Source organism: Eremomyces bilateralis (assembly GCF_010015585.1).
Source record: "Eremomyces bilateralis CBS 781.70 unplaced genomic scaffold P152scaffold_15, whole genome shotgun sequence".
Taxonomy (NCBI): domain Eukaryota; kingdom Fungi; phylum Ascomycota; class Dothideomycetes; order Eremomycetales; family Eremomycetaceae; genus Eremomyces; species Eremomyces bilateralis.
Genome location: NW_022985081.1, coordinates 356,702 through 371,507, shown reverse-complemented (window position 1 = coordinate 371,507; position 14,806 = coordinate 356,702). Strand labels below are relative to the sequence as shown.

The 14,806-nt window shown below is 52.9% G+C and overlaps 4 protein-coding genes across 4 annotated transcripts; 2 read left to right on the top strand and 2 right to left on the bottom strand.

The window, feature by feature from the left end:
• Nucleotides 1-499: 499 nt before the first annotated feature.
• On the bottom strand, nucleotides 500-1,033 carry P152DRAFT_467423 (uncharacterized protein; the record flags this gene model as incomplete). Its single annotated transcript, XM_033680763.1, has 1 exon — nucleotides 500-1,033. One exon carries the CDS (start codon nucleotides 1,031-1,033, stop codon nucleotides 500-502), a length of 534 nt encoding a protein of 177 aa, XP_033532685.1.
• Nucleotides 1,034-3,337: 2,304 nt separating this feature from the next.
• P152DRAFT_459929 (fructose-bisphosphate aldolase) lies at nucleotides 3,338-5,563 on the top strand. The gene is made up of 5 exons (XM_033679789.1): nucleotides 3,338-3,964; nucleotides 4,115-4,363; nucleotides 4,437-4,490; nucleotides 4,544-4,890; nucleotides 4,998-5,563. The coding sequence occupies exons 1-5, from the start codon at nucleotides 3,749-3,751 to the stop codon at nucleotides 5,209-5,211; spliced, it is 1,080 nt and encodes a 359-aa protein (XP_033532684.1). The 5' UTR covers nucleotides 3,338-3,748; the 3' UTR covers nucleotides 5,212-5,563.
• A 1,327-nt stretch (nucleotides 5,564-6,890) lies between these two features.
• On the bottom strand, nucleotides 6,891-7,456 carry P152DRAFT_399886 (uncharacterized protein; the record flags this gene model as incomplete). The annotated part of the gene is made up of 2 exons (XM_033676539.1): nucleotides 6,891-7,008; nucleotides 7,131-7,456. Coding segments are annotated over 2 exons (444 nt in total), but the record flags the coding sequence as incomplete, so codon positions are not given.
• Nucleotides 7,457-12,529: 5,073 nt separating this feature from the next.
• P152DRAFT_384242 (uncharacterized protein) lies at nucleotides 12,530-14,800 on the top strand (the record flags this gene model as incomplete). The annotated part of the gene is made up of 2 exons (XM_033675799.1): nucleotides 12,530-12,760; nucleotides 14,291-14,800. Coding segments are annotated over 2 exons (741 nt in total), but the record flags the coding sequence as incomplete, so codon positions are not given.
• Between the last annotated feature and the right edge of the window lie 6 nt (nucleotides 14,801-14,806).

Below are 14,806 nucleotides of genomic sequence, written 5' to 3'. Positions count from 1 at the left end.
GTTGTTGCACGAAGCCGTCTTTTCCGCAAAACACCGTAAATCGCCGCCAGGGCCGAGGGAGGTCGATGGGGGTCACGTGTGGCGGAGTCCCCATTCTGGCAGGACTTTAGGATGAGTGGATCATGCAGTGTGCTCGATACTGGGGTACTAGTGGTTGATAGAGAAAGAGGACAACACAAATACGTTGGTGTTATGTAGATGGCAAAGAATGGAATTGCTTTTGTTCTATACAGTTCATACCGCGAGAAAACTGCTCCGGCGACTTTGACGTGTCCTTCATCCAACGCGTAACATCATCGTCTCAAATGACCGTCCTAGGTGTGCGTTTCCTACCGTACACTCCAAATGATAGTCCCAAGCATGCATTCCCATCGTGAAAACCCCGTCCCGTCCCTTTTGCAAGTAATCCAATCAAACGCCCAATCAATGCTCATATAAATTCCTGTTCACGTTCCAAATTCATTCCACGTTCCCAGAACCACCGCATCGTCCTCATCCCCTACAAACTCATCCGATCCAAGCTCATCCGATCCAAACTCCTCGGCCTCTTCACCATGCTCAGCTTATAAAACCGCTCATCCCCCCCCGCCGTCCGTCCACCGACATACCATTTCTCCGCCCCGGCCACCTCCTTGAACCCCTCCGAGCTCGAATCGCTCCCCCGCCGCTGCCGACTGCTGTTGAGCGGGTAGGAGAACGGCGGCGGCGGTGATCGCGCGGATGGGGAGTGGCGCGACGGTGGGAAGGCGGGGCCCGAGGCGGCGGCTTGGACGGCGACGGTGGTGGCGCCGTGGGGGGACGAGGGGGAGGTGGGGAGGTTGGTGGGGGATTTGCGGTGGTGGGGGTTGGTTGGGGGGGTGGGTTCGGAGTGGGAGTTCGTGGTGCTGGCGGTGTGCGTTGCGTATGTCGATTGTGCAGTGGCGGATGTAGACGTCGAGGTATTGGTGCCGGTGGTGGGTTTGGCGGTTTGGTAGGCGGATTGAGCGCGGAAGGCGGCGAAGAAGTGGGAGAAGAAGGGGCGGTTGGTTGGCATTTGGGTCGGCATGGCGAAGTCGATGGTGTCGAAGGATACGGTCGAGGGGTGGTGAGGACGATATAATCTAGATGTAGGACGGCGTGAAGAGGTCCGGTAACACGAACCGGTTAACACTGAAAGGACGAACTTGTATCAATGATCAAGTTATTGAATATAGATGGTCATGTTTCGCTGGAACGACCGAAGGTTATGCTTCGTCAAGTCCTTGCTCTTATAGACCCCGAGGAATAGTAACGATGTTCCGGCCCGTCACGATCGTATGCGGCTTTAAAAGTTGAAGCACAACCCCAAGAACCCGGATATCAGATGTCACAGGAATAGTTACGGCGTTCACTCAGCCAAGCTCATTGAGGTTGGCGTTGCAGCCTGAGGCGCCGATGTTCGGGTGACGACAATTGACGTCTCTCTGATTGGCTGCCGCGCCGAAGAAAGCGGGTTTTCTCGGACGATGACCTATTGTGTTGATGCTGCGGTCGAAAGGAGTTCTTCTGCCTTCAATCTCGAGTATTCAGACCAGCAATGGTTGGCATTAAAACGATCCCCAACAGTCGTTCCAAAGTCTCGACTGATAATCTGCCAACTTTTGGGGGAGGAGGAGAACAGGCGGAATATCAAGCCTACAAATACCTCCTGATTCAGTGGGTGGTTCGATGGGCGTCTACCTCCGCATCATCGCCAGCCATGATCAACAATTGGTAGCTACATTCATAAACGAGGCGTCCTTAGCAAGGATTAGAGACCACGAAGAGATACCTCGTTCAATCTCCCCTCTTTGCGGCCCGTGACGGATATACATAATGCTATGTCAGGATTTGCAGCCCCTCTTCTGTCCCGTGTCTCGGCGGGTTTGGGTGCACAAGGGGACGAGTCGCATCGCGCAACTGTAGAGAACATCCGGCAAACTGGATCAATAGGAAAGCAAGGGCTAGGCATCGATATCCGGCCAAAAGACTCTCTGAAACCCGCCAATCTGATCCTCCAGAGCAAGCCGAGACGGTTCTCTCGCCGAACTGCTCGCAACTTGATCTCCAGTCTCCATCTAATCCCTATGGGTCCTCACAAAGCCTCCCCTTGAATTTATTGTCAATTCTCTCAACCAATCGCCTCTACGGAATATATGTTGCCAATTCAGTTCCCTATCCTTCAGCCTCCTCACTGGCTCTGTTTCCCTTGTCTTCACCCGTCGAACACTGATGTCATTCGCAAGCAGCTACCCCTCACCCTCTCCCACATCTGGTATCGTCATTCACGACTCCCTTCTGTCATTCAGGGGTTGACTTGTAGTGGTTGACTCTCAGACCGTTCCATATTCGCCACGGTCCATCATCATCTATTCCACTCACTAGGTCTGTCCAATCCACTCCGCGTCCTTGCTGTGTATTGCATGACATTTCGCGCCGCCACACAGGCGCAATGTCATCCTCATGGTTTGATAAGGTGGGGGATAACTACGATTGCAGCGCAGATTTTCATCTGCCAGAGGGAGATGATTGGAGCACTGTAGAGCCTTCGTGGGATGCTGCATCCGCCTGGTGGAGGCGTGACTCGGATGCAGCACTGCTTTAGATGTTGGAGATCGTTCAATCTCTTGGCCGATGGTTCCTCTTTCCTCAGAGGATGAGATGCTTGGGGGTATTGACCTAGGGGTAAGGCTGCTGCTGGTGGCTTTGAAGAAAGGTTCCGTTCTCCATCACAGTTCCCAACAGCATAGTAACAAGACAATGGAACGGGCAACTTGAATTTCAACATGCAATCAAGATGAAGACATAGCAAAACAAAGCTCACGACAATCTGTGCTTGGCCAAAAACAGCAACGGATTTTCGGCTTTATATTATCCAACTGTTTTACTGAAAAGTGTCAATCTTCAAGGCATATCATATCATGTTATTCCTCTAGATACTAAAATTCACCAGCTAGTGTCGTCTAGCCATGTTCATATCTATTCGATATATATACATCCATTCACGACCAGATGACCATATTGCAGCTCATCCGCCAACTCTACCGGACAATTTCCGATTGTACCTGACCGCAGCGGCTATCGGATCCATTCACATTCCCAGAGCATTCTATTTCTCCGTCCATGCCGGCAATCCCATCCTCCTACCTAGGTACTCTCGTGAATATTCCCAGCCATCAGCCTTGTCCCCGAGCACCAGGTTGCCCTGGTTCCGGTATCGCCCGCCACCAAACATGGATGACTTCATAGCCCTGGCATGGAATACTTCGCATCCGGACCATGGAACTGCGTAGATCCTCGGATGTTTTGGAGGCATTCTAGGGTCATCGTATGGATTCCTGTAACAATGCTTCCGAATTGAGGAATTTGTTTTTATTCCGAAGGTCATGGAACCCAAGCGTAAGTGAGATGAGTGAGACGAGTGTAAGGAAAAGCAACGAGCCCCACCTTAGGTTGGTGTATCAATCTCATCAGACCATCGGGGTCCAGTCTCGTTCTGTTGAACCCCTCGCTGCCGTGACGACGTGGGGCACACAAGGTCACTACCACCACCACCAAGCATTATTATCGCTCGTCTCTCATAGCCTGACCATTTGTTCTTTTTCTCTGCTTTTACTTTCAGTTCATTAACCTTCACATCGTCAATCCTGTTCCAACCGATCATCCAATCCATTGACATCCTTCATTGGCAGTATTCCCTCGCTGAAAGCACCTTGAATCTCAACAAAGCTTCCCTATACCTTCATCCACTATGGCTACCAGCGTTCTCTCCCGCAAGTCCGGCGTCATCGTTGGCGAGGATGTCCGTAAGCTCTTCAAATATGCCCAGGAGCATAACTTCGCCATCCCAGCTATCAATGTGACCTCGTCGTCGACTGTGATCGCGACACTGGAAGCTGCTCGTGATGCGAAGTCGCCGATCATCATTCAGGTATCGCAAGGTGGTGCGGCGTATTTCTGCGGAAAGGTAAGATTGAAATATCGACACTCCCTTTCGAAATCGCCTCTCCTGTGGCCCTTAGTTTGGTCGACATTGCGGTCAATTGGAGAATCAAGCCAGAGGAGCATCAAGATGGCGAACCCCACGCATTGACAGTGCCACTGACACATCACCTAGGGCGTCCCCAACGGCGACCAATCTGCCTCCATCGCGGGCGGCATCGCAGCAGCGCACTTCGTTCGCAGCGTTGCCCCGACGTACGGTGTTCCCGTCGTCCTGCACACCGATCACTGCGCCAAGAAGCTTCTCCCGTGGCTCGATGGCCTGTTGGATGCCGACGAGGAGTACTTCAAGCAGCATGGCGAGCCTCTCTACAGCTCGCACATGATCGACTTGTCTGAGGAGGAGGTTGAGTGGAACATTGAGGTATGAACCTAGATATGCGCTTGACATGGTCATGCATTCGACTGGATGGACTGCTTGACTGACTTATCGGTAGACCACTGCGAAGTACCTCAAGCGCGTCGCGCCAATGAAGCAATGGCTCGAGATGGTAAGTGAAACGATAACATATTTCCTCGTTGAATATGCTCATACGATCCATAGGAAATCGGCATCACCGGCGGCGAAGAAGACGGCGTCAACAACGAATCCGTCGACAACGGCCTCCTGTACACGCAACCCGACGTCGTGTACAAAATCTTCAAGACCCTCAATGCCATCTCCCCCTACTTCTCCATTGCTGCCGGCTTCGGCAACGTCCACGGTGTCTACAAGCCGGGCAACGTCAAGCTGCGACCCGAGCTCCTCAAGGCTCACCAGGAGGAGACCGTCAAGCAGGAAGGGGGTTCGGATCCCAAGCCGCTGTTCCTTGTGTTCCACGGTGGCAGTGGTAGTTCGAAGGAAGAGTTCAAGCAAGCGATCAGCTATGGTATCGTCAAGGTGAACTTGGAGTACGTTGCCCCCCCATCATTGATATATCCCCACCGAACCTTCAAAATTAGAATCGAAATTGAAAAGAAAACGGACGAGTATATGAGGCTAACAGTAATCACAACAGTACTGATCTCCAATGGGCCTACCTTATCGGCGTCCGGGACTACGTCCTCAAGAAGAAGGACTACCTCATGACCCAGGTCGGCAACCCCGACGGCGAGGACAAGCCCAACAAGAAGTACTACGACCCGCGTGTCTGGGTCCGCGAGGGCGAGAAGACCATGGCCTCTCGCATCACGGAGGCGCTGGCGGACTTCAATACCGCCGGACAGCTGTAGATGCGTTCGTTGGGACACCCAGCACGCATGAGGGAGGAATTGACGCATGGTGGAGCGACATGAATATTGCGTGTGGTGATGCTCGTGGGAGAATTCAGGGACATCCAGTCGGTCCCGCGGCTTGTGGATATTGTCTCGTAATTGGCAAAACGACGCTGACGAGTGACCGATGAGTGGTAAACGACCACCGAGCCCGTGTACGTAGGCCGTAGGTACTACATATGAAAAGGAACTATCATCGGAAATCTGAAATTCATTTCAAGCGCAAGATGGATGTCATAACACACGATCCCAAGTGATGACGGTCAGTGAGCATAACTATACATTCATGGTAATACCTAGTTCGTAGCCTCTTGCGACGCTTTACACATTTTCTCCATCTAAGGATTGTCATGTCCGTTATCAAGCGCTGGTCAATGCCTGCAGAACGTGCCACCCGAATTTTTATGCCATCACTATGCGGTGTCCTCTCCAGTACCGGTACTTCCACAGCTCCACGGGCTTCGAGACGACCACTCGGCATTGCCGCCACGGGGTATTGTACAAAGGAGATGACTCATCACGGTTCTTTTCTCGAGCCCTGCGAAGCCCCACCCCCGTTCCAGCCAAAGAGATTCATGTCATGAGTAGAAAATTAAACGTTCGACAGAAGAGCACCAACAGATTTTCGTACGACATTTGGGGAAGCGAGGGCGGAAGCAGCGCCGCTGCATGCGAAACTCGGAGGGGAGCCAATATTGACCAAACATGAAAGCAGAGTCCGATAAGACAAGGGGTAATAATGCTGGAAGAGAATAACGAGATCATTGCCAACCGCCCATTTTCCCAGCCGTTTGCTATGCGTTTCAGAGGAGCCATCATTACGACACTAGATGGCCGATATGACCAAGCAACATGTACTTCAAGAACAGTCCTTCTCTTCATAGCTCCCCTTCCTCCTCTTCTAACTCTTCCTCCTCATCCTCCATCTTCATCCGCTCATCGCCCCCACCACCATCTCCCTCAACCCCAGTGCCCCTCCCTACCCTCGCCCTTGTCCGCCGTCCTTCTCCCCGACCGTTATGTCTCACCTCATCTGCACTACTCGGCCTCGCAATCGACATTGAACCCAGCACCGGGGTCTCGATCTCGTCAGGCGGTTGCGTATGGCTTCTTGGCTGCCGCAGCCGCGCTTCCGCTCTAACGAACGTGGCAGATGGTTGTTCCGCCGCGTGCAACGGGCTCAAGTGCGTGGCGTGGGACGATAATTGCGAGGGGCGCGGGTAGTGTGCCGGGTATGGTGAGTGCGGATTCGAAGGGTAAAGCGGCGGTGGGGTAGGATGAGTCCCTGGGTAAACGCCGCCATACGGCGAGCTATGCTGCGGTTGGCGGGAGGATGTGTAGCGCGCGGATGATTGACGATGTCGCCCATCACCCAACGACGGCATCCCCGCACCTGCGCTTGCCACGCTCCCCGCCGACCCGATGCTGAGATCGCTCCCGACTCGCTGACGCCGCTCCCGCCCCGCCGCCCCGATGTCGTGGGCACCGCCTCCGCCGCTTCCACTCCCGCTCCCGCTTCCGCTGTTGCGGCGGCGTTGGTGGTGCGAAGAGCCATGGTCGGACGCGGGGCGGCCGCGCGGTGGGCTTTTGTTGCTGCTGCGGGCGGAGTTGCCGGGGACGGTGGCGAGCATAAGATTGGGGGCATTGGCACGCTGGGCGATTTCTTCGTGGCCCATGTGCCATAGCATCGATTCGACCGCTCTCCAGGGGAGGCCCATTTCTTTGGCAGGGATGTCGAACATGTCTTTGCGGAATCTGGGAGAGGGAGGGGTTAGTCTGGAGCCTGTTTCCTTTTTCATAGATTGCACTGCACTAAACTGACTGAGAGAGGCGTTGAGTGTAGCGAAGCGGTGAAAAGCCATGAAAACAGAACCTACCTTGCGTACAACCGCGCCAACTTGTTCTTCCGCTCCTCATCCCACTCCGGCCTCTTCTCGCTATAGTTCTGATACCGCAGCCGGCAACTAATCGCGCTCCGTCCCGGCAATCGCTCCGCAATGTCATCCCACTTCATTCCCGACCTTCGCAGCTCGATATTCAGAGCGTCTTCTTCCGGTGCCCACTTCGTCTGCTTCTTAGCCGGTGGCGAGGAGGCGCCGGCAGACAGTGGACCCCCAGCCGGACGTTTTCCGGAAATATTCGTGTTGATGGGCGGGATGCCTGGAGCGAGGTGGTGATGGAGTCCGTGATGGCCACGTACCATGCCACCACTCGTCCCCAGTGGTCCGGTGGAGTTAGGTTGAAGATGTGGGAGGTGAGGAGCAATGCCGTAGGAGTGATTCTGAGCATGGTGTGTCCGTGGTGGCTGAGAATAAGCGAAGCTTGGGAGTGTTGCCTGTGTTGGTGGTGCGGAGTAGATCGGTCGCAACTCCACCCCTCCGTACTGAGAATGGTATGTAGAGGGCGATGATGCCGAGGGGCGCTGTAGCGATGAAGGAGCGTATTGATGCAATTGTGGAGGTATTGATGTTGGGGGAAGCCCTGCTCCTAAGCCAGATGGCAATCCAGCTGTGGACAATCGTCTCTCCAGCGTCCCCCCAGCGGACGGCGTCGTGTACCCCGTCGTCGGATCTGACGACTGGTATCTGTTCGTGGACGCATATACCCCGCCACTGGTTCCAGCTCCATTGCCGCCATCTGACGAAGAGAAATGTCCCGCCGACGATGTCTTGGAGGTCGAGCTCCTGGTTCCTGGACCGGGAGACTCAGAGTCCCGCGACTCGAGGAGCCGGGAGATATCCACGGCGTCGGTATTCCTTCTGCTGGCTGGAAGCGGGAGAATCCAGCCCGCAGGTAATTGAACTAGTGTCGATGTTATTTTGGCGGTGTAGACACTGATGAATTTATGTTCGTCGACCGTTCCGTTTCGAGGATCTTGCAACCGAACTTCTTGAGTTTGCTGACCAGCTTCTGAGTATCGAGTAAAACTCAGAGACCAGACAAACGAATGTATCTTCAGCTCAAACAATTGCTTCGTAGCATGCTCAAATATTCGACTGAGAAACGGATTACCACGGTTGGGGATGGACCGCTCTTTGTGCGACTGGCGAAGTAATTCGAAGTGTTGCAAACAAACAGAACTGATTACCACTCTCGGCCCAAACTCCAGAATGCTCGTAATAGTGGTCAATGATATTGGTTCTAGTTCAATATGCGGCGTTCGATCGTCAATAGATGGACCAGGACTGGGTTCGGTTGAGCGCTCTCCAGGACCCGTTTGTTTCGCTTCTAGAAAAACAATATCTCGGCTGCCCGAGTCTGCTATGCCCTCTGAGAGGCTCGACTCCTTCAGGATTCCGTCCGTTCGCCGTTTCTAAAGAATTCCGCAATCGATGGATTTTCCTGATGTGGTAAGGCTGCACTGTGTTTGAGAGGTGTACCCCGGAGGGTTGCGGTCGAGAGTTAATTTAGTTGAAACCCGGAGTAGCTTGCCAACACTCGAACGTTCATAAGAAACCTGACAGAAAGCACAGGACAGCTACAGTATTAAATAGTTTCCAGTGTTTCAGCTTTGGTGATCCAAAGGATTTCACAGATTCGAGCCAATCTGCGGGCGCCTTCTAGAGTTCCAGTTGATTGGTCTAAAGTAGGTCTTTTCGAAGTAGAAGAGGTTCGTGGGGCTTCATCAACTCAAAGATGAGCTCAATATTCGTAAAGAATCAAGTTGATGGGACTCGTCGCGTTCGTGGGCAGGTCGTGGAAGTCGTAGGCAGTCGTCAATAAGTATGACCCTAAGGGCCCCCAACACAACACGGGCCCGAATCCGCTCAGACAGGGAAGAAAGGGGGACAATGCTGTGGCGTCTATTTGTCTTGAGAATAGACAACTGACTGGACACAGGTATCGTCGTGCGCGATGAGCGGAGCGGAGGTCAGGCAAAGGAGGAGACGGATGAAGGCGCAAGAGTCGCAGGGGATGCTCGAGTCGATATATTCGTCCAGGCTCCCAGCGAATCCGCTTAGAACTGCTTCTGGATGAGGTGGCTGCAGAACAGGGTGCGTAATGAGACGCAAAGGGATCGCGTTTGGGCTGAAGTCACTGGGCGGCAAGAGACGACAGGATCAAGTGAAGAGCAGTTGAGCCAGACAAACGTCTCCAATGAGGTCGTCACGTCGTTCTCCGATGCTGTTGGACGCCTTCACATCCACTATGGTTCGTAGAACAAGGAACTGGTCCAGGGTAGCAAATCATCATATCAGCCAATGATGACTAGGCAAGACGACATAGCTATTTAAAAGAATAGCGTTGGAGCATAGCCACAGGTGACTCAGCCCGCGAAATAAGACAAAGTGAAGAAAGGAAATAGTAATGCTAGGTGGACTTGCATCACAAATAGGATGGAGGTGCTGGAGAAAGATGGAAACAGTGGTCTGTTTGGGGCACAAAAGCTGGTGCGGTATGAATTCTGCCGAATAAGTACCAATCTCTCGCATATCCAGCCTTGCGCCACATACACTTGTGCAGCCCGAGGTTGCGATGAGATGCTAGGATGATACCGTATCCAAGTAGGAGATGTCGATGGGGCTCTGTCAGTGAGCCGTTGATCCGATGTCACCTTCTCCCAAACGGTTTCTTTATATCAAATATATCAATACGGCAATGATTTACTCTTGATGCACTTACTTTCTTTCTCGGGGATTTGACTAGCAACGCCATATCTGGACATAGGAGAAATGGTTCTCCTCCCGTCCACAGACAAGACATAGAATCCAACGTCGCATCAGTGAACCACGTCAAATTGGGCGGTGAAAAGGATCCGGGATCTTCTTGGTTAGACCTTGCTTCTTTTGCGCTGGCTCGGGTGGATGCCAACGGATATGTTGTAATCGACGGGTCCCCTTCTTTGGAAACCGATCTGCTGGACGGGGTGGGTGGCGGAAAGGACGTCAAGACAAGGTGAGTTAGCGAACGATGAGAAAGTTGATGCGTTGGCCGAACCTGATCTGCAGCCGCAGTCGCCTTACTTACTCTGGCCGAACAGCGAACCCCGTCTTAGGCCGCCTAGTTACCTCAGTCCATGCAGGAGTGACGCGCACCAGCCCCCATCCCAGAGACGAGAGACGAGAGGAGAGCCCTAGTTGTTCAAATCCCGTAAAGGAGCCCAAAATAAATATGGTAAGCCGTCGCTAAGGCCATCCATTTCGCACTGTTCATCATATAATTTCCTTGCAAAATGCAACTGTCGTCTGATTTTGCCCAGAATCAAGAATAGCTGGAGGCCTGAAGCAGTGCGAACGATAAATCCTTGCTCCAACCACGTTAGATCTCTGGTTACCCCAAGCGAGGATTTGCCGACCAATCATCGGTTCCGTTCGGTTGCCCTGGTCTCTGACGATGCCTTGCAAGCACACATATTTCCAGAAACCATGTGTCACTGCGAAGATTTGTGCTCCATAGAACGGCAACACACCACATTGCGCATTTCAAAAGATGACAATTGAGTTCGCGTATACACATTGGGATGGACACGAGCGGTGCATCTGAAACACCTCCACAAGGCTCAATGACCGGCCCGCTGCGGCTTTGGATTCGTGTGAATAGTTGGTGGGTTTGTACCACGTCATCACGATTCCATATCTCCCAGCCAACACTACTTCTGCCAGACGAATTATATTAGGGAAGCAGCGCGGGTCGAACGGAAAATGTAGGGACCAGACAGTGCCAGCACTTTTGTACGACACTCGGCAATGCAGCGGTGAGAACATTCTGATTTAGAGGCTGGCTGCGTGCATAATTTCTGCTCAGTACCAAAGTCAGTGGTATTTAGGCTATGGCATCAGCTGTAGATCTTGGTCGACATTCCGAGAGGATATTGCGGGGTCTATCCCTTCGATCACTGAAACCTGAATGGGGATTGAAATGTGTCAATTTCCATGAGAACAGTCCGGGGCTCCAGTGCCAACGATCTTCGCCTGGCATGTGCACAGATCTTGGGTTCTCTGTTGGCTGTTGCATGATATAAGGCGTATGATCAGTTCGAAACTGATTCTCGATCGTGGCGGTCCACTAAACCAAATCACCGGGACTGGAAGGCTCGGACAGTTCCCCCTTTTTCAGGGGTGGGTTGGGGGGATGTTGAAAACGAGCCGTGTGCATGTGCAGGATGACAATTGACATTTGACAGGTAGCATGTATTGTTAATCCGTGTCCTTTATGGGCCCCGAATCCCCCCATGCAGCGGATAATCTTCTTGGGCTCCAGCGCCCTCGTCAACTGGTGGTGGGAGTCAACGAAAAAGAAACGGCGGCACCGCAGCAGCAGTAAGTAATGAACGATTTGCTGCTCGCGTGTCCATCGGCTCCATTATCCCTTGGGGGATTCAAGCATTTCATGACGCTGCTCTTAGCCGCATAGGAGCGGTGAAGGTCACACGCGATTGGACATTTGGACGGGAGATATGGTTTGCTGGATTCTGAATGGAGTGCCTCGGATGAGGGGGGAATGATGTACGAGGATAAGGCCGGTAATGAACTACTATGCAAACCAGGCGCTATTGTTAGCATTAACAGGCAGACACAATGAACGGTTGAAAGGATCGGGTAATATTAGTGATGATCAGCAACAACATTAGATCGGGAAGTGTTGGAATGATGGCTGTGTCAAGATGTGCGGAGTAAATAGGATTGGAGTCTTAGGAGGAACAGTTTAAGTCACGTGCAAAGGCTAGATCCTCGCTTCCCATTGGAAAAGCACGTGATTGAGGCTTGATCCGAAATTTACCCGAATTGCATCCCCACCGTCGTGTCACGTGCCTGCCGGCTTTTTGAGTTCGCGATGTTAAGGTTCCTTGAATATTCTAATGTACAGTATCCAAACCTGCATCAGACAGATTGAAACTGTAGTCCTAACAACGTCCGAGGCGCGAACTGCTGGATCTCGGAACCATTGGAATCCCGATCGCATGTGGGTCTGATCGAGCCACACGCAGACCAACTGTGGATCAAGACCCAACCCCGTCGAACCTCCTGTGATCAGAATCCGCTGGATTCGACTGAAACCTCGGTGCTCTGTCCAAGGAACCTCATTTCTCTGGCAAACGAGCAGAACGCTTCATCTGATCCCATCCAACTTCCAAGTTCACGCCAAACTCACGGGAAAATCCTCCACTACACAAGTCCCTACCCCTGCCTCCGAGCCTCACTCTCCAAGGATCAGAAGTATCCAACCTTTTCTCCATACTCTGTTCTCCGTAGTCGATCCTAGTCTCATCTATTCCCTCCCTCATGATCTAAAGAATTTGACCATCGACATCATGGCGCACTCTTTTCAGTCTTCAGCCGACGTCTCCATCAATGTCGTCTCATCCGCATCCGAATCGGAACGCAGAATCTCACCCGCATGGACTTTAGCCCAGTTCAAGACCCGCCTGGAACCTATCACGGGGATCCCGAGCGGCTCGCAGAAGCTCGAGCTGCGTTCTGACGTCGCTTCGGTCGAGCTCAGTGCACCCGACGACGATGCAGTTATGTTGGCTGCTTTCCCACTCCGGGAATACAACGAGATATATGTGAGTACAACTATAGCTACAACCCCTGCCTCCAGTCATTCTTCGTCCGCTGCTTAATTGCACTCCACCTGTAACCTGCGTCGCCGTCATAAATGTTCCGTCAGCCTAAAAACAAGCGTGGTCAGCGATATCGATATGCAAGAAAGATCGTCACGCATTTCAACACGATGCCCTGCGTGCTGCAGCTTGTTGCCGCGGCGTATAGCAGTGTGCCACATGTGTCGATTAGATCCATTGCCAAACCTTTCCAAATGGTGATTCCATGTTCTCCGGCTAGCCCCGACAATTCATGATTGACCCGACCCAGTTCTCCAGTCTAACATGTCTTCCTTTGTCAATGCAACGCATGCTTCGGATGTGTCTCTGCAGCATACCCCACGTTCATCCACTTTCTCTATTTACCCTAAGTTATTGAAATGTTTCCGTGTGGGTTTCGGCCCATCTGAATGTTGATACCCAAATTGCACCGCGCTGAGACCGCGTCCGGTTCGTGTCGATCACCGCACCTCTGAGTTCTGCTTGACGGACATCTGGTGAGCTGACGGACAATTTCCGCATTCTTCGCCGGCTAAACTCTCGGAGCCCCGGTGCCTGAACCTGGCGAAACCTGTCATTTTCAGACCCCCACCGGAGCAACCGATCTAATCACACCACTTGGTGCTCGAGGGCCGAATTGAGCTTTGAGATGGAATCCAGAATTGGGCGAAGTAATAGCTGTACGCGTCCCTATGATCCAGAGTGCTTCTTCGGCTTTGGTGGCCTCGATATTCTTCGGAACCATTGGTTGACAGCACGATCTTGGTCTGGACTGTCTCAAACTTGCGATTGCCCCTTGCCAATCAGTACTTGGGGAAGAAGATGTCTCAAGTTATCGGATTCTTTGTGCTCAGAACATTGAATTCCGAGTGTCAAGAGCCAATCATCTTATGTAACCGGGGGGAAAGAGAGCATGGCGCTTCCTGTTGGCCACGGCATGTTGGCGATGCATCTCAAATCAAGTCGAAGACCTGCTTCGCTTCTTCGCGGCCAGACAAGGGATTTCGGACTCTCCGTTTACCCCTTAAGCAGATCGCTTGTCGCCGAAAAACGCAAAACGGGATGGACGGCAGGTCTCGCATGAGTCGAACGTTTCCGGTGCTGAGGCGACATCTGACCTGCAGAATTTCTACACTCTATCTTCTGGTTCGCATCTGTTTTGCAGGTTGATTCCATTTCCCTTGGTCCATCCTTCCTCAGGGTGCTACCAAAAATGCATGCTAAATTCGTCTGTTCGTGCACACCGTATGAGGACGACTGTATTTTAGGCCAGAGAACATGGAACACTCAAGAACACGCTCCCAATGAGCATTGTAGGCAAACCAAGGATCTCGTCAAGGCACGATGGCGACCATGGACTGGCTGGTGCAACATGACGCGCATTTTGACACGCATTTCTACACACGACAGCAGCAACTCCCACCCCTTCAATAATCCGCCTCTCATCACAGAACGATACGCGGCTCCCCCAATATCTCATTAACGCTCTCACAGGTCCACGATCTCCGGCCTCCGTCTGCTCGTCCCAACTACACCGACCTCTCCGCCGTCGAAAAATACATTATGCCCGAGGACACCTACGCCTCCCTCTCCGACTCCGTACTCCGGTACAAGCAAACCAACAAACTCGGCCGCTTCGCCCCCACCGACCCATCCACCGCCGGTCCCTCTCCCGCCGGTCCCTCTCCCGCCGATCTCCACGCCGCGTCCATCCAGGACCGCAACATCACCGTCGGTGCGCGGTGTTTCGTCGGCGGCGATGAGGCGCGCCGGGGCACGGTGAAGTTCGTTGGGGCGGTGCCGCAGTTGCCTGGACCGGAGGGCGCGCCGTGGGTGGGGGTGGAGCTGGATGAGCCGACGGGGAAGAATGATGGGAGGGTGGCGGGGAAGCGGTATTTCGATTGTGGGGAGAAGAGAGGGGCGTTTGCAAGGGGGGATAGGATTACGGTGGGGGATTACCCGGAGTTGGGGTTGGATTTCGGGGAGGAGATGGAGGAGATTTAGATAGTT